The sequence below is a fragment of the Gracilinanus agilis genome, chromosome 3, assembly GCF_016433145.1.
Source record: "Gracilinanus agilis isolate LMUSP501 chromosome 3, AgileGrace, whole genome shotgun sequence".
NCBI lineage: Eukaryota > Metazoa > Chordata > Mammalia > Didelphimorphia > Didelphidae > Gracilinanus > Gracilinanus agilis.
Genome location: NC_058132.1, coordinates 196933499 through 196957473, shown reverse-complemented (window position 1 = coordinate 196957473; position 23975 = coordinate 196933499). Strand labels below are relative to the sequence as shown.

The following is a 23975-nucleotide window of genomic DNA, read 5'->3' as shown; positions in this document are numbered from 1 at the left end:
AGAGAGAGAGAGAGAGAGAGAGAGAGAGAGAGAGAGAGAGAGAGAGAGAGAGAGAGAGAGAGAGAGAGAGAGAGAGAGAGAGAGAGAGAGAAGACAAGTCAGAGGGTCTTAGCCCTTTAATAAATAATACTGCCCTGGAATTCACTGTAGTCTATTTTCAAGTATCAGAGCAACCCTCTTCTTGCCTCCTCCTTTACCCCACCCCTGCCAGATTAGAAAAAAAAATTAATCTTGTATGATGACAAACTTGGCTCAGCATTCACTGTACATACTGTACCCACAAGCCTGGCGTTCAGCCAGGGCTGGCACTGTGCCAAAACTACAATAACAAACAGAGGCAGGGCTCGCCAAAAAGGAGGGGAGGGGCAGGAGGGAAGGAATGGGGGAAGGGAAGGAGAGCTGACATGCAAACACGATACACTAGGAGCTCTGAGGAACAGAGATGATATTGTACCACGGCAGTGCCCAAGATGGGCTGGCAATAGTACTGGGGGGGAAAGGGCACTCAATCCAGCCCAGGGGCATCATCAGACCACTACCAAGGGAAAATCTTCCACCACAGCCCTAATCCTAAAAAACAAACAAAACCCACAACCCAGAAAATTGGGGCTCATTGGCAATATTGCTCCAAGACTCTGTTTCCACTGCTGGAAAATGGGTAGGGTCATGCTGGGTGTTCTTCCCTTGTCCATTCATGCTGACAATGTGAATACCAGGCTCTAAGCTGAATGAATGCCCTGCATGAAGCTGTCTCTCAGCTGAAATAAATAAATTCTGTTTTAGCAGCATGAAAACATGTTCTATTACCAAGAGATTTGGGCCTTGATTCCACAGTTTAGAAAGTTCTGGCATCAAACATCAAGGGAAAGGAGTAGGGTCAAGTAAAATCCAATTTCTGCTGCTAAAATCTGGGATTAGCCATCACTGACCATCCCTGTTCTCTAACATGTTCTCTGAGGATAGATATTAATCACAGTTTGTCCTCTCTCAAAATCCAGGACTCCTTTTTATACATACTGGCATCTGATTATAGCCCTTAGCAAGTCACATAACCTCTCACAGTCTCAGTTCCTCATCTGTAAAATGGGAATGATTATGGCATCCTTCTTCCAAGGTTTCAATAAGGATTAAGAGACAATACTTGGAAAGCACTTTAGAAATTTTAAGGTATTATATAAATGCTCACTGCTGCTGCTGCTGCTGCTGCTGCTGCTGCTGCTGCTACTACTATTACTATTAAATCCAAAATTTTGGCCTTCACATTCATCCCTGTTAAATCTGGTCTTTTGAGATCTTATCTCTGGTTCTAACTCGTCTAGAACTTTTTAAGACCACAATTCTACTGCTGAACTTATTATCTATCTTTCATAGATTCCTATCTTCTGAAAAGTTGATAACTAGCATTTTACAATACATTTGACAGGAATGCCTTTCATCCAAATCTTTGATTAAAAATATTGAATAATAAAGGGAAAGGATAAAACCCTGGGGTACTTACTCTCCTAGAGACCTCCTCTGTTGACAATGATCCACTAATAAAAACTGAGTCCCCCAGGTATTAATCCACTTACCTACATTATCATCTAAGCCACTCTTCTCTATCTTCTTCATAAAGATAGCAGGAAAGATTATCAAATGCCTTAATGAAATTCAGCTACACATATCTATGGTACTCCTTTAATCCACCAGCTTTATTTTTTAATTTTCCTTTTTATAAAGAGTTACAAGTCATACCAGAATAACCCAACAAACTCGTATTGGTTCAATTGAGAACATCATTTTCCCTGTGGTTCACAAACCACCCCTTAAATAATCCATTCTAGATTTTTCCCCCTAGGAATTGAAGTCAAGTAAGTATTTCTCTTCTTGCCCTCTTTGAAAACCAGGCATTTTCCTCCTAGGGTACACTTTCCCAACTCACTCTGCATGATTCCTCAAAGGAGGTTCACCAATTATATCTGGACAATTTTTTTCAGTGCCCAGAGATGTTTGAATCACCTGAGCTAGGTGACTTGAACTCATTAATGGCAGCTCAGAGCTCTCTTAGTAGCTTTTCACTTTATACTGTGTTTCAATTCTCTGAACTCTTTTTGTTCTACTCTCTCTAGTTTGAAGATCTTTCCCATTTTCTCCTTGAGAGAGAAGACAGAAGCTAAAATATGAAATTCTATTTTTAGATTCTCAGATGCTACCTCCTTCATAAAGCTTTCTTTCCCTGACCTCCCCTCACCCCCAAGAATGTGAAAGTGACTGCTCCTGCCACAAATTTCCCATTGCTGTCTCCCCCATTAGGATGTGGCCTCTTTGAAAGAAGGGATTTCCTCTACTTTTCTATTTGCATCCTTACCACTGAGTATTGTGCTTAGCACATAGTAAGCGTTTGATCAATGTTTTTTTTTTCCTTCATTCATTCATTGGTAGAGAGAATTTTCTTACCAATTATCCTACAGTTTAAATCAGAGGTTCAAGACAACCAATATCTTCACCTTGTCACCAAGTTAAAAATAAAAATTTGTTTTAGAAGTTCGTAACTTTCTTTTGTCCTCAGTTACTTGAATTTGCTTTAAACTTTTGAAGATGGAGGGTTAGACTAGATGATCCCTAAGGTTCCTTTAAGCCTTAAATCTTATGATCCTATGAAATTTGAGCTCTTAAGAAAACTCCCTTCTGTGGCCACATCAATCTTTTTCAATAATGCTCCTTTTTCATTCATTGTTTACTTCATAATCACAATTCTTCTCTTTAGAATTGATATCTCTTTTAACATTTTTAATCACAAGACCCTATCTCATTTCTCTGAAAGTTCTGCATTTTTCTTAAGCCATGGCCCATATTAAGTCTTGTTCCCCACCATGTTGTGTCATGAACTCTAAGACAGGCTAGATTGCTTTCTCCTAAGATTCCTATTATTTCTGCTATATCCAATCGTCATTGTTGGTCAGAATCAGGTCTGAAATGGTGGTTCCCTAAGGAACTTCCCTCAACCTTCTTTTTTTAGACCCTTACCTTCTATCTTGGAATCAATACCAAATATCGCTTCCATGGAAGAAGAGCAGTAAAGGTTGGTCAGCTGGAGTTAAGTGATTGTCCAGGGTCACACAACTAGAAAGTATATGAGGCCAGGTTTGAATCCAGGACCTCCCACTTCTAGGCCTGACTCTCAGTCTAGCTTCCCTTTCCCTTGACCTTCTGAAAGACCAAGTTATCAATTATTCAAAAACATAGAAGTTATTATTTTTAAGCAAAGAATCTGAAGCCATCTAAGCAGATGAAGTTATCCCAAAAAATCCAGTATTCAGTTTCTATATCTGTTCAGTCACTAATGTCAGCATACACAATTTTTTTAAACCCTTGCTTTCCATCTTAGAATCAATACTGTGTATTGGTTCTAAGGCAGAAAAGCAATAAAGGTTACACACCTGAGGTTAAGTGACTTGCCCAGACTCACACAGTTAGGAAGTGTCAGAAGCCAGATTTGAACCCCAAACCTCCCATCTCTAGGCCTGGCTCTCAGTCCACTGAGCCACCTGCCACCCTCTCAAGTGTATATTATTAATATTTTCCAACTGACCAGGTACCCTTATTACATAATGACTTCTATTGCTCCTTTTATTTTTTTACTCCTAACCAGCTGTTCATCATGTTTTCCTTTCTCAGGTTAATGAATTTCTGCCCAGGTGGATTTTTTTTTTTTTTTTACATTGTCTGATCTGTTGGTTTTTTAAGAAGGGATATACTGAGACTAAGCTATTGATTTCCCTATGATACTTCCCTTAGGCAACCAATGGCCATATCCTCAATGTCCAGTCTCCTACTACAAATCACAGTACATTACATATTGTTTTCTATTCACTCAAACAGCTTTGTAACACTGAAATCCTTTATTTTTCTCCTTTGCTCCTATATCTAGTCCTTTACTAAAACCTGTTGTTTTTTCCTCCATGATACCTTGTGGATCTCCTTCTCCCTGTAGAGCTGGTTCAAATCAAAGGAGTAGTAGAAGGGATGGACATATACAAAGACATTGGAGGTGGGGGGGAGGAGGGGACGGGGAGGAAGGTATTTCCCCTCCTAATTTTCCAGTTTTATCACCATGCCTCAAATTTCCATCTCAACTAGGATCAACCCTTATAGGAACTACTGTGAGATGCCTGGAGCCTCCTCATCCCTCTATCCTGCTGGCTTCCTTTTCCTATTCATAAGTTGCTCCTGGGCCTCCATTTTTAGTTTAGTCTTTTTTTTTCCCCCCTGATATAGGGAACTCCCAGATAACAAAACTCTCTCTACGAGAGGGACTGCTGATTGACACTTTTTCTGTAACCTAGAAATTTTTCCTATAGTCTTAGAGAGTTGCCTCAAGCATAGAGAAATGAAATGACTTTGCCCTGAGTACCACGGCTGGTATGTATCAGAAGCAGAACATGAACTCTAGTCTCCCTGGCTCCAAAACCACCTCTCTATCTGAAAAGTACTTTGTAAACTGTAATACAAAGGTGCAATACTGTGACGGAAAAAGGATTTGGGACAGCTAATGGAAGACCTTGAAATGGAGGTTAAACCATGTTTTATCTGCTAACAATATGCAGCCCCTAAGAGCTCTTTAGTCAGATAAGAACCTGCTATAAATGGTATTTGGGAAAGTCAATTAAACCCAGGTTTACTAAGAATCTTCTTAGTTATATACAGCAGAAACCGTGCTAGTTGTTCGGAGAGCTATCCTCAAGGAGCTTATAATCTTAGTAAAGGTAAGACATGAATGATAATAATGTAGCTCAGCAGATGTGGTTTTGAAGTTCAAATTCAACCTCAGACATATACCAGTGTGTGACCCTAGACAAGTCATTTAAATGCTGTCTGCCTGTTTTCTGGTCTGTACAGTGGGGATGACAACACTACCTATCTCCCCTCCCCTGAGGTTGTGAGGACCAAATGAGATACTATTTGTAAAGTGCTTTCCACATCTCAAAAGACTAAAATAATAATAATAATTATTATTATTACTATATAAGTTAAAATATAAGCCCACAGAAGAAGCCAAACTGAGGCCCAAGAGATCACTTCCAGCTGGGAGAATCAACGAAGGGAAGGTGATTTTAATGTTGTGGCTAGACTAGAGAAAGGAAGCATGACTGAGATTGCTGGAGCAAAGGAAGAGAGAAACCTGCATTAGGGAAACAGACAGATGCACAAAGCATTATGGGAGAAGAAAAATATCAGGTTTTAGTAATGGTATGAATATGGGAACAAAGGAGAAAAAGAAAGGATTTCAGCATTATAAACTCGAATTAGGTGAGGAGATAACAATGTGTAATGCCAGGGAACCAAGAAAATCGATGAATTTGCTTTACTCTGTAAATTCTCATTCCACCAGAAAAAAAACTTATTCCCACTAGATAACAAGTGTCTACCTCTCTTTCCTCCTGATGTAGAGCGACCCTCTTTCCAAATTTACTCAGGGATTTGTAGCCAACATCATGCTGGGTTGCCCATTATTAGAAGAAGCAAACAAAATAACTAGCTTAGTCTTTAACTTTTCTCTTTTTTCCCCTCTATTTCTCTATTTAATAACTATTTATAACTTGAACCAAAGAGCCAGACTTATTACATGGTGAGGACCGAATTCTACATCTTTTTTGCTAATGAAATTGTAATATACCCCCAGAAGGTCAGGTAGAAAGAGTCCAAGGCATCTACAATCTCACAGGGAGGAGAAATGAACTGGCTGAGGGTATTCCTGTGTCAAGAAGGAGGGGGTATGATGTTGTTACGTACATGGCCAGTTCCTTGGCAGAGTCAAGAAAAGGCATGGGACTCCTTTGTTCTCCCTAAAAAACAACCCACAGAGAAACCACAATACACCCTGGCATCTCACACATAAGATTCCATTTTGACAGCAACTGAGATTCCAGTGGGACAAGCTGAACAAAAAGAATTCCGGACTTGGAATCAGGAAAGGGCCGGTTCTGGTCTAAGGGACAGAGAACAGGAAACAGAGAAGATGGGTCATATGGCTGACTGCCTGGAGCCCAACATGGAGCAACTGAAGCATTCCCACCTACCTGAATGAGCCAGTAAGTGCATTCTCAGTCGTAAACTATCTAGAAACCTCTTTCCACACAGCTCACACCCATACGTCTTCATCCCGCTGTGTAGCTTCCTGTAAGGGAAACAAGAAGATAGATTAGTGCTGGTTCACTTGGAAAAGAGGCAAAACCCATGGCCAAGACTCCCACCCATCAACGAGGCACTCACACCTGGTGGACTAAGGCATCGGGAATAGTAGAAGGTAGAGAAGACCTTAGGTTCTGGTGGCCAGAGATGGTCCCCAAATAAAGTAATCCTCTACCCTTCCTGATTTGGGAAAACGGCAGAGAATAGGATTGTTCCTCAAGACTCCTTCTTGACAATGCCTCACCTATGGACACCTATGAAGCCAGGAGAGGAATTTCAATTTAGTGGAAGAAACAAGCCCAGAATAACCAGCTATCTAGGCTTGAGCTCTCTTGCAAACCAACTCAAGCCTTACTGGACCAAAGTTGCTGATGTGGAGAAACTGAGATGCTCCTTGATTTGGGGGATTTTCCCAAAGTTCCAACAATAACATTTTATTTCCTGTACTCTTCCCCCTAAGTGGCCTTATCTTGTGCAAGATTTCAAACCACCATGAGAAGGAGGTTCAAGAGCTGAGGCATAATAAGTAACAGCAGCCCAGTACGTTTACAAAATACTGTTACCTTTTTGAAAACATTTTCTCATTTGTTACAATGGAGAGAGAATGCTTGAATTGGAGACAGAGGACCTGGGTTGAAATCTCCACTTGGTCATCTATATGATGAACAATGGATGAACAAGTCATGGTCCCTGGTTGCACAACTATAATGGCTGAGATGAGAAAGAACTCAGATCTCTTGTTTCTTCCAAACATAGGGTCCTTTCTTTTCGACCACACTGCTCCACCAAATGCCAGCCCTAGGAAAGCTAGTGGGGACCAGGCTGGGGAACAGCCATCCTGCCTGCAAAGCAGGCAATAGGGAGTTAGAGGAAGGGCCAAGAAGCGTAGGCTTGTTCAGACTCTGGAGCCACAGGCTACAGGGCTCACAGAAGCCTATTTGGACCATCTGGCCCAGGAACATTGATTTCTCTCCCACGAGTCCTCCTGTTCTGAGGCCCTTCTGTTCTGCTGTAGGAACTCCTCTCTGGTCCTATGTCACTCAGCCTCATGTGGTAGCTTGTCCTGGAGCCCCTGCTCCCAAAGTATCCACCAGAAGCCTTGAGTAAAGAGACCTCCACAGAGACAGGCAAGGCTATTTTTTTTAAAGCCAATGAGCTCTTGCAATCAGAAAGCTAAAAAGGTTTGGGGGTTGTTATGCTTTGGCCCACAAAACAAGGCTGAGCCATGAAAACAGCTGGTTCTAAGAAGAGATAACATTTATTGTAGCTGGGTTTTTGGTTTGAGTTTTTTTTTTTTTTTTGGTTTGTTTTAAGGGTGAAGGAGAACTACATGGTCAGAAGGTCAAGTTTGATCCAGACCAAATCAGCTTCAATATGCTCCAACTAAAAAGCAAAACCCAACGACCTTGATGCCACCATTTCCTTCTCAAATCCTGTAATGAAAAGTCAGCACCATGTCAAAGCCATGTGGTCCTCAAGGCAAATTAAGCCTTCTAGGCTTCCCGGGCTAGGGGCAGCTCTAACTCTGAACAGAGGATACAGTACCCAGGAGCACATCTGATAGTCATCTCATACTGTTCTGTTCACAGAACTCTTTCTCAATCATACTGTTTTCTTTTGCTCACTTGGATTTTCTTCTCCCCCTTTGCCAAAGGCAAATGATTTCCCAATCATAAACACATACATGCGCGCGCGCACACACACACACACACACACACACACACACACACAATCTCTCAGAGAGGCTTTGCAAAGCCATAACCTCCTGTTATCTAATGTCCGGCCATTGTTGATATAGCTAAATTGAGAAATATCTGTAGGACAGAACATTTTAATTGAACTTTCTCTACTTAGATGATTTCACAAGGCATGGCTCAGGGATAAGTTTCCTAATTTTTTTTTAAATAAGTTTTAAAACTCTTCTTACCCCTCACACAGGAATAAGTGTTGAGTAGAAGCTGAATTCTACTATCATTTGTCCTATATCAGGTTTTCTACATTATTTGCTCATCAGGCGATTATGTTTAGTAAATGACACGTATTCGCTGCATTGAACAGACCGAACCACCTTTACAGCTTGCCCTGGAAACCAAAGAGGCATGCCCAGGTCAGGCAGCTCATCTTGGGGCTGGATAAGGTGACAAGACACCCTAGGAAGTGGGGATCCTGAAAGGACAGCAGCCTGGGCCAGAAGCGTCCTTTAAGGTTGCACAAAACTTTATAAATTTTATCACATCTGATGCTCATAACAACCCTGGGAGGTAGGTGCAGTTATTCTCATTTGTAAACTGAAACAGAGTTTAGTGACTTGCCTGGGGTCACATTGTTAAGGGAGTAGCTGAAGCAGGATTTGATTTCAGGACTTCTGACTACAGCTTCGAGTACTCTATCCACTGTACCACCTAGCTGCATCTAAATGTTTGCAAATGCCTTTTTCCAACTTTAATGTGTGATAAGGGAAGAGGAGTGAGGAAAAAAACTGATTGGTGCCCTAGAACGATTTCCTGCTGTTTTGTTGGATAAATAAAAAAGACAACTAAGCAAGGGGTGGGAACCAAGTGGGTAAGGGAGAAAATTGTTATAATCTGGACTGCAGGTTCTCTGCAACCTTAAAACACTAAAAATCCTAGCTGATGCTACTGCTAATAGTGCCACTACAACTTCTGCGACCATCACCACAATGAGGACTCTAAGATTAGGCATCAAGCATGGTACTGCCTATTGGAGATTTTGAGCATTAACTATATAACACATGCAACCTGACATCACAAAACACATGCTTATGTGCCATCATGAGTAGAATTTTCTGGCTTAAAAAAAATGTGCTTCTTAAAAAAAAAAAAGCCACCCTAAAAATATTCCTCTTCACACCTTGAGTGATGTCTTCAGAAGTCTGCTCTGACTATATTCAGTTCCTGAATGCATTTCCTAGCCTTTGAGAAGTAGCTGCCTGAACCTATCAGGTGGTCAAACCAAAGATGTGTCCACTTTGGGGTGAAGACTGTCCTGGATCTCAACAAAGACTATAGGCACCCCTTGAAATGCCAAAAGAATACATGTTCTCCCTCACTTAGGAAGGCTGGGTCAGGGTGGGAGGAGAGTTGAATGGTAAAGGGAAAAGTATTTTTCTGAGAGTTTAGGGTTAGTCTCCCTCTCTAATTAACTTCTGGACATGAGTAAACTGGTTTTCAAGACCACAGACTATTCCCAACCCAGAAGGGAAGGAGAACCTGGACTTGGCATAATGGTGGGAACTGTGGGACACAATCCACCAATTAACCAACATGGACTCATATGGATGGTTTGGCAGACATGCAAATTAGATGGACTCATGATCTTTAAAAAAAAAAATCAGCCCACGCCTTAAAAATTCAGGCTGCAGAAAGCAACAATTTAAGTAGAAGTGGAAAAAATATATCCACTGCCTCCCTTCTGCCCCCTCATCCACACTTCCCAGTTCCCATTCTGTGCACTCCCACAAGCCTGGAGGTTCCCCAGCCTTCTGATGTCATTCTGTGGCTCCAGTATGATGTGGAAAAAGGCTAGCTGGGCAGGTCACAGGCATTTCTACCCCCTTTTACGAAGCTGACCTAGGAAGATATGTTCTCATGCTCTCCTTTTATCTCAAAGGAAGCCGCACTGATGAAGTGGGCTTTGAAGCTAACCCAGTTCTAGAAGGGAACATTCATCCACAGAGCTGCATTTATGGGGGCTTCCCCAGATCTCACCCCACCCCCGCACACCTTACACCACTACTGCTAATTGTCCCCCTGCCTTCTGCCACTGAGGGTGGGTGTCCCACCACAGAAACCATGTTTGAACTATTTAGCAGATGTGACTAAATAGAACCAAGGGTCAAAATGAGTCAAAATTGCTAAGACCCAATATTCTTCTTCCCTTCCCTTTTTTCTGAACCATAAATGAAAATTAAATATGATATATTTGGAGGGGGGTTGGTTTATTTTTAGTATTAGGGCCTAAAAGCAAGCCAAAGGTCCTAACTTTACCCTCGGAACCAGTCTTGCCCCAACCACTAACCCATTCTTCACAATGCAATCCCTCAATGGCACCAGCATGACACAGGCCCCATTCTTAAATAAAATATATCTAACTATTCAATTCAGGAGACATTCGATCAATTTTTACAAAGATACACAGTTTATTTCTATATACATATATGCTCATCTGTGTAGATTTCGTCCATTTACTACACTTAGTGTCTTGAGCATCATCTATTGGCACAGGCATTTTATCCTACCTCAGGGGGCATATGGGTGGACTCGACTCCCTTTACTCTAGCCTCACTGGAAATGTCCAATTGGGTGGCCTTGCTCTGACAGATATTCTAGTTCACATACAGGAAGCCAAGGGATGTTTCCTAGATGGATGAGGCTGGAGCTATAGACATATTCTTCTTTCTCTGAAAGGGTTGCTTAGAGGGAAAAGGGCTATCTTTGAATCACTGACAAGGCACATTCTTGCCATGCATCCCACAGCAGTAGTGGTGGGAGGGCAGAAGATACAGACACAGATACAGACAGACAGAGAGACAACACACACAGCCACCTGGGTCCCTGGTCCCTCTTTTTGTGGGGCTGACTACAGTTGCTCCTCCCTGAGTGGTACTCCCTACATTTACTCTATCCAATAACACCACATTCTTCATAGGGATGTTGTTGAAACAGAGAGATTGTGTCTCATTAATACATTTAGCCAACATTTATTATGCATTCGCATAAGGAATCTATGCTAGATGGAAAAGGAAGGACAAAATGACTAAATAAAACAGTTTTGATCTCAAGGAACTTAGGATCTAGTAGTAGGGAGGATAAAACACACAAACAATAATAACAATTTATAATTGTATTCTATAAATATATTATCTAAATTATACTTCTCTGAGGGTAGCTTAATGGATTGAGAGCTTAGAGACAGGATGTTCCTGGGTTCAAATCTGGCCTCAGATATTTCCTAGCTGTGTGACTCTGGACAAGTCACTTAACCCCCACTGCTTAGCCCTTATTACTCTTCTGCCTTGGAACCAATACACAGAATTGATTATAAGATAGAAGGTAAGGTTTTAAACAAACAAACAAATAAATAAATTATACTCATAAGAAGAGATAACATGGTAATGTACTTTGAAAATTTAAGGTGCTACATGAATATTATTTGCTGTTATTAAGTTATTTTTACTATTATTTGCCAATTACATAATTTACTATTTACTACTAAAGCACATTATTATTACTTTGCTTTAAACTTATCATCACACTTTTATTAAACAAAATAAATATTTTAAAATATTTTGCACATGAGAAAGAGTCAGAAAGATTAGGTCATAGAATCATAAACCTCAAGCTAAAAGAGACAACAGGGGCCATTTAATCCAACCTCACTTGTTTTACAAATTTTAAAACTTATTTTCTAATTTACCTCCCTTTCACTCAAAAATATAAGGATTAGGATTTGAACCTATGTCTTGACTCCAAGTCCAGTGTTCTTTCCAAGTTAAAACCCCATCTACAAAACAAACACTTGGTGAATTCAGACAGATGAAAGAGAAAACAAGGCAGAGAAGAGAGCCAGGGGAAGCCAAAGGAAAGGTTTGGGGCTGAAAACTTCTCAGCAAAAGGAGCGTTAAATCTGAATACAGCCTACAAGAAGGTCCATAAGAGCAGAGAACAAAAGGTAGTGGTAGTGGATAAGAAGCGGGGCAAAAAATAAGGAATAGTCTGGGGTCATCCTAGTTCCCACACCAAGAATAAAACAGAAACTAAATGATATGCTTTAAGCAGGGAGCAGCTAGGCTAAGGGTTGAAAGGCTGGGGATTAAGAGGGGAGAGTGGTTCAAACTTAGTGGAAAGGAACATAGTGTTGCCCAACAGTGTCCTTGGGCTTGTAGCATCTCTGTCCAGCAAAAAAGGATAGAACTTGGTCAGAACAACAGGCTTAAAGCACTCCATTCATCTGTCAAGGGATAGCACTACTCATCTGTCAAGGGAACAACACCACAGGCATTATTGACAGTGTCTTCACATTCCTATTGATGAATCTCCCACTGGGTGGGGTTGAAAGACTTGGGAAAATGAGATTTTTTTTGCCCAAGCACAATAGATCTGGGAACTAAGAGCTGTGATTTGGGAACCAAGGAAATAAACACAAGCCGACTTGTGTACAGGAGAAAAGTATGGATAGAGGTGCTGGACTACTGCACTCAACTCTCATCCAACCACAACGTAATTTCTGTGTTCAGTGGTAGGTATCATTTCTTAGGAAAGAAACTGATGAACTAGAACAGAACCAAAAGAAGCCAACCAAAATGATTGTGAGGACTTGAAATCATTGCTATGCAAGAATGTATTGAGTGAACTAAAGATACTTATGAAGAAGAAGAGGCACCTTGGAGGGTCAAAATCTAATTGTTTTTTAAATTTTTTCAGTTGCGTCCAATTCTTTTGTGACCCCATTAAGGGTTTTCTGGGCAGAGGTGCTAGAGTAGTTCGCCTTTTCCTTCTCCAGCTCATTTTACATTTGAGGAAACTGAGGCAAACAGGGTTAAATGACTTACCCAGGGTCATACAACTAGTAAATGTCTGAGGCTGGATTGGAACTCAGGAAGATGAGTCTTCCTAACTCCAGGCTCCTCCATGATCTGATACATTTAGAATATCTAAAGAGCTGTCATGTGGAAGACACATTAGACTAACTCTGCTTGACCCCAGACAATAGAAATAAGACCTCTGAGCAAAAATAACAGGGAAGCAGATTTCAGTTTAATATAAGGGAGAACTTTCTAAAATTGAAGGCTATTTAAAAATAGAATTGGGCTTCCTCAAAGGGTAGTAAGGTCTTCAAATGGAGGCTGGGGGAGAAAAAAATTAATGAAGATCACAGAATCAGTTGTAGAACTAAAATGAACCTTAAGGCTAACTAGGTCAACCCCCTGATTTTTTTGGCTTGAAGAAAATGACACTCAAGAGAGGTAACATACCTTGTCCATGGTAACATAGCTAGTTAAATAGCCAAGCCAGGATCTGAACCCAGGTCTTCCTGATTCCAAGGCCAGCACTCTTTATCGACTACATACCACAGTGCTATAGATGCGATTCCTGCTTTCAGAACAGGTGAAGACTAGATTACCTTTGAAGTCCCTTCCAACCCTCAGATCCTATAATTCTATAATACCCCACTGTTTCCTACCACTTTCCATTGAGGAAAACTGATGTCTTTGTGCCCCCCAGTAACATAAGGCTTTCTTTATTCCCAGCATGGTCCTCTTCCTTTCCAAAGCAGACACTGCCCAATCTGGACCTCTTAACAGAAATATCTCACCAGTCTTAGGAAGCTCTGTGGATAAAGAGCCACTAGTGTTTGGGGTTCTCATTTCCTAAGGTAGGGTCAGCTGAGCCACAGCATATATGGACAGAATATATACAATGGCACCAAGAACTCAGGGCCAAAGGCTAGTCTTTAGTCAAGGCAAAGGGGGGCAGGAGACCGACCCTGGGGGCATGAGACTCTGAAAGTCCTGAATTCTAGTCTGGTTCTAGCTAGCTGACCTTGGGGAAGTCAATTCTCTCCTTCACTCTCTCCTTCTCTCCATCTGAGAGAGAGAGAGAGAGAGAGAGAGAGAGAGAGAGAGAGAGAGAGAGAGAAATTCTATAATTCAATAAAATGTATTAAGTACCTACTACTATGTGCCAGGTACTAGGCTAATAAACTCTACTCATCTTCAGGATGGCATGGATGGGTTTTGATTCAATATCTTCTGAAGCCCCTAGCTCTGCAAATTTGTGCCAATGAATATGCAATTTATAGCAAATGCCTGAGTGAGAGGCAGAAAGGTGTGGAACTGTTGAGCCAAGTAACACCAAGGTGCTAAAATGTCTCCTGCATCAAACCAGGGTAAGGTCTTTACAAGGCCCTTCCAAACCCAGCCAGTCTGGGAAACATATTCAATAAACTCAAACTCTCAAGCACCATGGGGTAGGGGCCTTCCCCATGGCGTATTCAGCTTCCCAAGCTGAACCAGGAGGTAGGTGGAAGAAGAGGCATTATTTCACAAAGACATTCCCCACTCTTTCCTGAAATTTCCTCAGGTTAAAAAACAAAGTATCATAAATCAAGGCTCTCAAATCACTAGAAAGCTCAAATATCCAGATTGGGTGAATGGGTGGGGGGGTCATATTTAGCACTTTTATTTTTTAAAAGAGATTCATGACAGGTTATATCTGATTTATTCAAAAGACTATCTTCTAAGGTCATGTCCCAGCATCCATACAGAGGAAGCCAGGCAAGAGGGAAAGAATACTGCTGCTCCCCACTCAGGACACCCTGATTCTAGCCCTGGATCAACTCCTCACGAACTGGCTATATGACTTTTGGCAAGTCTCTTCTTCTATAAGATGAGAAGGCTGTTACCGAATGATCTCTCGAGTCACTTTTGTTCTCTGATCTTGTGATTTCCTATGCCTTCTATAGAAATTTCCCGAATATAAACAACCTAAAAACAGAAGGGGGAGGGGTCCAGAGTCCCCTTCACCATCTATAAAAGCCTAAGCCTCTAGTTGGAGGAGGCAGGGTATGGGATAAAGAAGGAAAGGCTACAGCCTCAATACCCTTTCCCAAGTCCATCAATCCAGTAAGAATGTTATCATTTTAGGTTACTCGATCATACCTCTCCCATCATACCTTTCCCACAGCAAATCCTAGGAAACAAATGTGAGTTGAGTATCCTCACATTTGTCAGTCACAGAATCCTGGGCTGGACAGACCCAGGGTGGCATGTGGTGTGTTTGGAAGCTAGCCAGTCCAAGGTCAAAAGGGAACACCCTATTTGCTCCTTTGGACCATAAGCGTTTGGTGGCTAGGGATCCTGCCTCTTCTACCTCGCTGCCTGCCAAAATGCTCAGGCTAGCATCTCCACATTCCTGTTCTTTTACCATAGTGGTTACTCAAAAAACAGTTGTTGGTGATGCTACAGCTCCTTTAGAATACCAATTACCCAAAGACACAAGAGAAATCAGGGACAACCTGTTCTCAGAATCAAGGGCACCACCTGGGACTGGCTTGGACATCAAGAAGAGAAATGGAACCCCCAGGAATAAAGAAAGGCTAACTCATGAGTCTAAGGCCTTTCTTCACAAGGAAAATTAGCCCTCGCCCACTTTCCACTCCCCCCCCTTTTAATTCTCCCCCTTTTAATGTCGGCACTGACTAGAGATTAGACAGAGTCATTTGACAAGCTGTGAATGCTTAGCTGGTATTACCACAAATTACCCTTCTAGCAATAGAGTTCGCTGCTCCCCGACTAGTCAATATTAATAAACATTACCGAATGCTTTTACAACACAATTTATTTTTTAATACAGCGCTTTATGTATGCCATAAAGTAAATATACCAATAAAAGCCACGAATTTCAAACAACAGATTAAAAAAGAAAAATAACCAAGAAAAGGAAGATGCCCTGTGGAATACTTATTAACCCCTTCTGTGCTGCAGGTTGTAGAACTCAAAGAATAGGTAGTAAGATCCTGGGACAGGCAATATTTCTGCAGCTCGTGACTGTCATTTTTCTGGGGTGCTAGGCTACTGAGAAGAAGGGCAATTAAAGGAAAGTGATTATCCTGTTAGGTGGTGTGCTACAGGTGTGGAATTTACATGTTACCAGAGTTGGTTCTGATTAACTGGTTTTCTTCGTTCTTTAGGAAAGGTTCAATGAGGGGGGAGGCATATCAAAAAATGGTGTCAAAAACAAAAGTCATTAACAACACTTTAAAAAGAAAAGAAAAGATTAGGAATGACAAAGGAGTCATGTATTCTGGAGAGTTGGAATCTGAAGATGGCATGATAAATGTGGAAGAAAGAGTACTGGGCTGGAGGCCAAAGGAATTGGTTCCATTATGGAGCTTTGTGATCTTGGGCAACTTCCTTATCCCTCCCTGGCCCTCAGTTTTTTATTCTGTGAAAAAGAAAGACTAGATCAAGCTCAAAACACTTACAGAATAACACCATTAGATTTTAGAAACATTTCTCCCACAGCACCCTCTATGGCATAAGTAACCCAATTATTATTACCATTTTACAGATGAGGAAACTGACCCAAAAGTGGATAAAAGATCTGCCCACAGTCACAGCTGCAAGAGCCTGAAGCTGGTTTGCAAAATCTAAGGGATGCCAGCCAACAGGAACATTATGAGTTGGGTGGGGTGGCAAGAAATTAATTTGAAAGCCTTAGGCTCTTTCACTCCTATTAACTTACCTCCACACCGAGAAAGAAAGGAACCTGCATCCCCACCCTCTTGGAATGGGAGCAAGCCAAACCTTGGCTGAGCTAATGGAGTGGCTGTCTTGTTCCTACTAACTCTCGGGAAAGATAATGGCTAGCAGCACCCATAACCACAATCAGAGTACAGTATCTTCAGATAAGGCTGTCCAGAAAGTGTGAAAACGCCAGATCTGACAAAGGGCCACAGTCATTTGCCCACAGATCTTTTTTTTTGGGGGGGGGGTGAGAGGGGGAAGGTTGGTACCTCAAGATGGTTATGTAACCAGCCCATTGTTTTAATATGATCAAGTTCTCCTGAGTCATTTATTTGAAATATCTCTGTCAACAATTTCACCAAGAACAAAAGTTTTTCATTTGTGTGCCTGGCTATAGGACGATCTTATCGCCTGCAATCTTATACAGTCTCTTTCAACAAGGTCTTAGAGCGCTTATCTTCAAGGCTCCTGGTAGCCAAATATGATTGAAATGTTCTATTTATGCTCACTGGATTAAGGAGATGTTGCAAAACTACACAAAACCCTGGCAGATGTAAGCAAGGTATTACAGCCTGGGCAGTTAAGATCTGAGGGGAAGAGATCAATACACACTTTTGTAATTTTGTGTAGGTTGGTTTGGTGGTTGGGTTTTTTTTTTGGTTTGTTTGTTTTTAAAGAAACTGGAAAAGATCTGCTTTTCTAAAAGGGAAGGGGGAAAAAATCAGGAAAGTACATTAAGATGTAGAGCTTCCCTCAGAGCTATTGTCCCTCTTTAAGTAGGAACTCCATTGCCTGTGCTCAATTATCACAATTTGATGATTTTTTAATAATTCAAATATTTTCTATAAATCCTTCCTTGGAAGGCCTAGATGACTGGGGAATTTAGCAATGGGGAGATTTCAATGATGAACAAACTCCCCCCACCCCCTTACCCCAAATCAAGACCGCATGGAAGGTTTTTTTAGATATTCCTGCTAAGAATAATCTCAGTTCCCCAAAGCTTATAAAAAACTCCTCTTCTCTGATCCTACCCACACCAAAGATAGGGGAGAGGTCCTCATCTTTGGCTAGAGACCCAAATTCAGCTCTATGATCTAGGAAAGAGCACAATCAAACCTTTTTTCCATGTCTAATGCCCATTCTCTAATGTTGCTTCTGACCTAAAAAGCACTTCCCCCATGTCCAGAAGAAGATCATACCTTCCCATTATCCCAACTGCAGACCCTTCACAAATTATTATATAGATCTAGCCAAAAATGTCCAGGTGCTCCTCCAAACCAATGTCAAGCTTCTTCTCTTTTCAACATAACTTTCTGTCCCTCTCTAACTCACTTTTCTCTAGTTATAATATGGTTTAAAAAAAATTACTTAAATTCAATGTTTAGGATGTGGTAACTAATTTACTTGTCCGCTTAAATGGGAAGTTTAATCATAAAGTCCTTTTAAAAACATTTGTTCCAGTTCTTCTTGTTGAAAATTCTTTCATTTGATTCAACAAATGTTTATGTCTTCTACATACAAAGCATGGTCCTAGACGTTGGAGATATACAATAAAAAAAAAAAAATAGCCCCAGTCCTTGAGTAACTTTTATTCTGCTAGAGGATGGTTCAGGATGGCATGAGATTTTAGAATTATAATTCTGAACATCAATAATAACTGTTACCATTCTTGGACCATAGAAGATTCAAAAGAATCTTCTGGAAACTTCAAGAAGGATTTGTAGGATGCTCAGCATGTGCCCAGCTAATTACTCCCACCCAACAAAATCCCAAATATCATCTTATTTTCTCATCCTTAATTTCTCTCACAGGAGGGAAGGATGGGGGTACTATAAATAAAAATTTAAAAATCATTTAAAAATCTTGATTATTGGAGATTTTTATCAGTATAATGATCACAATATTATCTTGTATATGCATCACATTATTTCTTTACAAAGAGACTTCATTAAAGCATCACAATAATCCTAATTAAGAAGGCAGCTAGGTGGTTTAATGAATGGATAGAGTGCCAGGTCTGGAGCTGAAAGAATCTGAGTTCAAATCTGGCCTCAGATGTGTAATCCTAGACAAGTCACTTAACCCACATTACTTAGCCCTTATTGCTCTTCTGCCTTAGAATTCATACTTTTTATCAATTCTAAGAGAGAAGTGGGGTTTTTTAAATAACACAACAACAACAATAATAATCCTATTAAAGAGGGAGAAGGCAGATTGTTCCCAATCTACAGATGGACAAAGAGTGTCCTGAAATGGCTCAAAGATTTTCTTATGGTCATACAAGGAATTAAACTAGAACCCCCATAGCATAGCTCCTAATCTAGGGTTCTTTCCCCTGGACCACATTGAGCCTACAGAGTCTACAGAGCAGAGACCATGTGTCTAAGACACAGCACTTGACCGCTGGGCTAAAGAAGACATTTCTGCTGAGCCCAGGGCATGTCACTGACCCTGCCTGAGGTAGGCGTGCTGGAGAAGGAAGAGGCTTAGTTTTAGAATTCTGATCTAGGAAATAGAGTCCCCATCCTGTGCACCATTGAGGTGGTAGGGAAATCAGGCACCCTCACTGGATCTCTGTGAGTTGGGATGGGGAGGGGAGGGGGTAGAAGAAAAAAGGAGGGAGGAGAGGTGTCAACTGATGATTGAAAGAAGCTTTTCAGGCTCGCAGTCCATCTGGGTTATGCTGTGGAATGTTTATTCTGTAGACAGACTCCCCAGCTCGGAGGGGGTCCTATGTTTACGGAGGAAAGAACCTTAGGAGGAAAAGACCAAGCCCCATCCTAACCAGCACCCTCCACCCCCTTCATATTATGATGATGAGAATAATAAATAAAACTTGATAGTTTATATCACACCTTAGTTTACACAAGTAATCAATGTACATTAAAGGCAATTTGATCTTCACAGCAACCTTGTGAATACATTTACTAATCGTCCCATTGTACAGATAAAGAAATTGAGCCTCACAGGGATAAAATTATCTACCTACGATCATAAGAGTTGTGTCAAGAGGTGGGATTTGGATCTAGTATCTTTTGACTCCCAATCATCCCTGACTCCATTAAACCTCACTGCCTTCTCCATCCCTCCTCTTTAACTAGCTCTCTTTGTATGTCAGTTCACCAAAGAAGCTGTGCTTCATAGAAATCTGTGAAACTTCTGGATCTTAAGATGTCATCCTGTTGGAAGCAGCTGGGTAGCTCAGTAGACTGAGAGTCAGGCCTAGAGATGGGAGGTCCTAGGTTCAAATCTGGTCTCAGACACTCCCTAGCTGTATGACCTTGGGCGAGTCACTTAACCCCAATTGCCTAGCCCTTACTACTCTTCTGCCTTGGAACCACTATATATATATATATATATATATATATATAATTGATTCTAAGATGGAAGGTAAGGGTTAAAAATAAAATGTCATCTTGTCCATTCCTTAAATCTTCTAGTAAGGTCCACTAAACCATGTCAAGTAGACAAGAGTCGTTCCTGTCTTTAAAGGCCAAAATGAAAGAGAACCTTCTGATTCCCCTGATAACTCAATATAATTCTTCTACAAGAGGTGTTCTTAACCTCATAGCATAAACAAATGCCTATGCCTTCTGTACATAAAGCTTTGCCCTAGACATTGAAGATAGTACTACAAAACCCAAACCTGTCCTCGAACAACTTCTATTCCACTAAATGATGATTCAGGATGCTGCAAGGTTTTAGGGTCATCATTCTGAAATTCCATTCTTTAGCTATAGAAGATTTAGACCTATGAACTTGTCTTTGTGGTGTTTTTTTTTAAAGACCCTTACCTTCTGGCTTGGAATCAAATACTGAATATTGGGTTCCAAGGTGGAAAGGCAATAAAAACTAGGCAATGAGGGTCAAGAGACTTGTCCAGGGTCACATAGATAGGAAGTATCTGGGGCCATATTTGAACCCAGGACCTCCTGTCTCTAGGCCTGGCTCTCTATCGACTGAGCCACCTACCTGCCCCTTGTGAATTTGTTTAAAAAAAAATTTTATAACTTTATTTCAATATAATGTTTTTCCATTATAATTGTATGTGTTTTTATGTTATGTATTTACAAATATAATATGATAAGGAATCCACTGGCTTCACCAAAGGGTCTATGACACGAAAAAGATATATGTTGATGTATACATGTATATTATACAGGTGTATGTATATACACATACACATAGATATACAGACTTAGCCTATCAGACTTCAATTCTGGAGAAACATAGACAGAGGGGAAAACCCAAGCTTAGGTAAAGAAGAGAAGGAAAAAACTAACAATGGACCAGAAAAGGTGTATATCACGTTTTGATGTCATTTCACAAACCTTTTACTGCTTAAATGAACACCATCCTTAGGCACCAGAAGCCCCTGTGTCTGGGTGAGGTGCTCAGCCCAGAGGGTAGATACTTCCTTGCAAACCCCAGAAGAAACAGCTTTATTGATATCCCCTGACTTCCCCAAAGCAAAGGAGGATACATGCCAATACGGGCATCACTCCCCCTAAATTTAATAATAAATAAACAAGCCTCCAAAAGGGAGGGAAATGGTGGACCTTCCCTGATCTTAGAGAGGTTCTAAGTCAGGAGAAGGAGGTTCTCGGAGCTGTGCTCAGGAATTTGTTAGAGGAGAAAAGGTTTCCCTAAGCAGGTTTTAGGAAAGAAGCACTGTCAGAGCTCCCCAAACTTTTTTTTCCTTGCCTTTTTTTTTTTTTTTTTTTTAAAGAGCATAGTCTTGTTCCTTTCTGCACAGGCCTCTGGTAAAGAACAAACAAACAAAGGCTGGGGCTGAGCGAGGCCCCTCTCAAGCTGCGGGTAATTAAAAAGGCCTATAAATGCCCCCGCAAAAAGCACTTCAAAGAGACAGTAATTCCAGCAATGGCCAGTCAAGACGGTGTGGTGTAAAAATTATGAGTTTTCCCAACGGGGGTGCTGTGTGTGAAAAGGACGGGGGCTGGTGGCCAAGGGAGGGTGAGCCACACAGAGGGCTTTACAATGGGTGTCCGTGCCCGATGCGTGTGAGTGTGTGCGAGGCAGAGACCCAGAAAGAGGAATGAGCGAGGGCTACGGCTCTCTAGGCACACTCACATTTATCAACGTGGAGAATGAGGAGCGTGTGGGCGCGGGGAGAAAAAGAAAAATTAAATAAAAGCCACAAATGTGTGTTCTGTCCCCCCTGCTGCGCTTGACTTTTCCTGGGGGGCGCCGGGCATCGCGGTGCCCCCAACTTTTCGGCTGGCACTCTGAAGGCTGGGATGGAGCAGGAGGAGACACTTGTATCGTCTTACCCCAGGATACACACACGTTGTGTTATATACACACAAGAGCCACAACATCCTGCATGTCAGGTTACGTGACTGTGCGTGTCAAACAAAACATTCTTAAGCTTCCTTTTGGCTGAATTTGCTGGGTTCTCTGTGGGGTATAACTGTGCCTGGGGTTGTGTTTTTCAACACTTTTACACTGTATGCAGTACGTGAAAATTTCAAGTATTAATTGGGATCGTTATTCCGGCCCACTTTACCAGCACAGACTAACCTGTCCATGCGATAGTAGCTAAAAGAGAAAAGGATACCTATAATAGAAAATGCCTGTGATCCGTGGTGTGGCTAACAAATGAAAAAGGAAAGAATCTGAAGTCTCTGTACATAAGCTGTTCCCACAAAGGTACGCTGGGATTTTCGACTCACCTTGTATATAAAAGCACATTAAATGCACAATTTATAACATTCATCTCTCCATAATACCACGCGAGGCAACACAGTTCAAATAGGTGATGGCACATTGCAAAGAAATCGAGGCCTACAAATAAGACGCTTTTTTCTCCCTGCGGTATCTGCGTGGATAATTTCCAGGGACCCTGGATCTCAAAACGAGGTGCGGTGAAGCGGTGTTCATGGGTCTGGGATATAAAACAAGCCACCTCTGCTGCAAGCAGCCCATCAGAGAAGCTGGCCCTGGGTGCAGGCTCTCATTTGCACCACTCCGTTCTGAGAAGCCCAGGCTCCACTGCTTCCTGACCCTGCGCCGGCCAATCATCCATGTGGCCCATAATGAATCCCCCAGCCTAGGCTGAGGGGCAGCAAAGGCGAGTCTAGGCTCCCCAAACCGTAAGAGAAACAAACACGATAGCCAGCAGCTTAATTTCTCCATAAACAGAAACCTGCTCTGCTCAGTTTACAGCCCCACTCACTAACTCCTCCCTGACACTGCTGGCTTTAAGCCCACACATAAAAATGTCCTTTACTATTTTTATTTAATGAGCTTTCATTTTCCTCCCCCCTCTTCTTAAATGAGAAAGGAAAGCCCACCTCCTAATGTGGCTGGGGGGCGGGGGAGCCCAATGGAATCTTTTTTAAACGGATCATAACTTCATGAGACGCTCCCCTTCCAATGCTCGGCTTCCCTAATTTGCCTCAATACATGAACCCGTTTAAGCCTTACTCACACACACAACCCACTACCCACCGTTCAAAATAAGATGTATGGATTTTGGACATTTGATTACTTTTAAGTATATATTTTTCCCTCAAATAGACTGAATACGATGGTTAGGAAATTTGACAGAAAACTATTGTGAGCCATTTATTGCCTTAATACGCACCTTTGTCCAACAGGCAGTTTTGACAACAGCGATAAATTCCAAATTTATGTCAACAGAGCATATGTTGAACACCTCATTTCTGAGCTAAAGCGGCATGCTGCCCTATAAATCACCGTTCTGTTTGAAATGAAAGTAGATTACAGGCCTGTGTTATTGAGCAGTTAGAACCGTAGTCATATAAATCAGAACTTTTAACTCTAGGCGATCCGTTGTGCAATTAACTAAAGGGTACTTTGTCATTTCAAGGCTTGTGCACAGACTTGGCAGGGCACAGAGCTACTGGGGAAAAGTGAGAGGGGGAGCGGAGAAAAGGAAAAAGTTATTTGGCAATTGGAAGGGTCTGTGCTACAGAATCTCCCTCTGTCCACCCCCAGCAGATGCATACCCAGTCTCTCTCTCTGTCTGTCTTTCCCTCTCCCTCTCTCTTTTCCAGTCCCCCTGTGTCTGTCTCTCTGTCTTTCTCTCTCCCTCCCTCTCTCTTTTTCTCTCTGTCTCTGTCTCTCTCTCTGTTCCCCTGTGTCTGTCTCTCTGTCTTTCTCTCTCCCTCCCTCTCTTTTTCTCTCTGTCTCTCTCTCTGTTCCTCTGTGTCTGTCTCTCTGTCTTCCTCTCTCCCTCCCTCTCTCTTTTTCTCTCTGTCTCTGTGTCTGTCTGTCTCTCTCTCTCCTTCTGTCTTCCTCTCTCCCTCTCTCTCTCTTTTTCCCTCTGACTCTCTCTCTCTCTCTGTCCCCTGTGTCTATCTGTCTTTCTCTCTCCTTCTGTCTTCCTCTCTCCCTCTGTCTTCCTCCCTCTCTGTCTCCCTCCCTCCCTCCTTCTCTCTCTCTTTTTCTCTCTGCCTCTCTCTGTCCCCCGTGTCTATCTGTGTCTCTCTCTCTCCTGTCTTCCTCTCTCCCTCCATCTTCCTCCCTCTCTTCTCTTTCTTTCTCTTTCCCT

At 41.7% G+C, this 23975-nt stretch overlaps 1 protein-coding gene across 2 annotated transcripts in view; it reads right to left on the bottom strand.

Annotated features, from left to right (window-relative positions):
* ZBTB16 (zinc finger and BTB domain containing 16) overlaps positions 1 to 23975 on the bottom strand; it is a 265114-nt gene that overhangs the window by 136981 nt on the left and 104158 nt on the right. For both annotated transcript variants that reach the window (XM_044669574.1, XM_044669575.1), the window contains one exon: positions 6060 to 6157. In XM_044669574.1, the coding sequence (XP_044525509.1) occupies positions 6060 to 6157 (98 nt within the window). The remainder of the gene's footprint in view (positions 1 to 6059; positions 6158 to 23975) is intronic.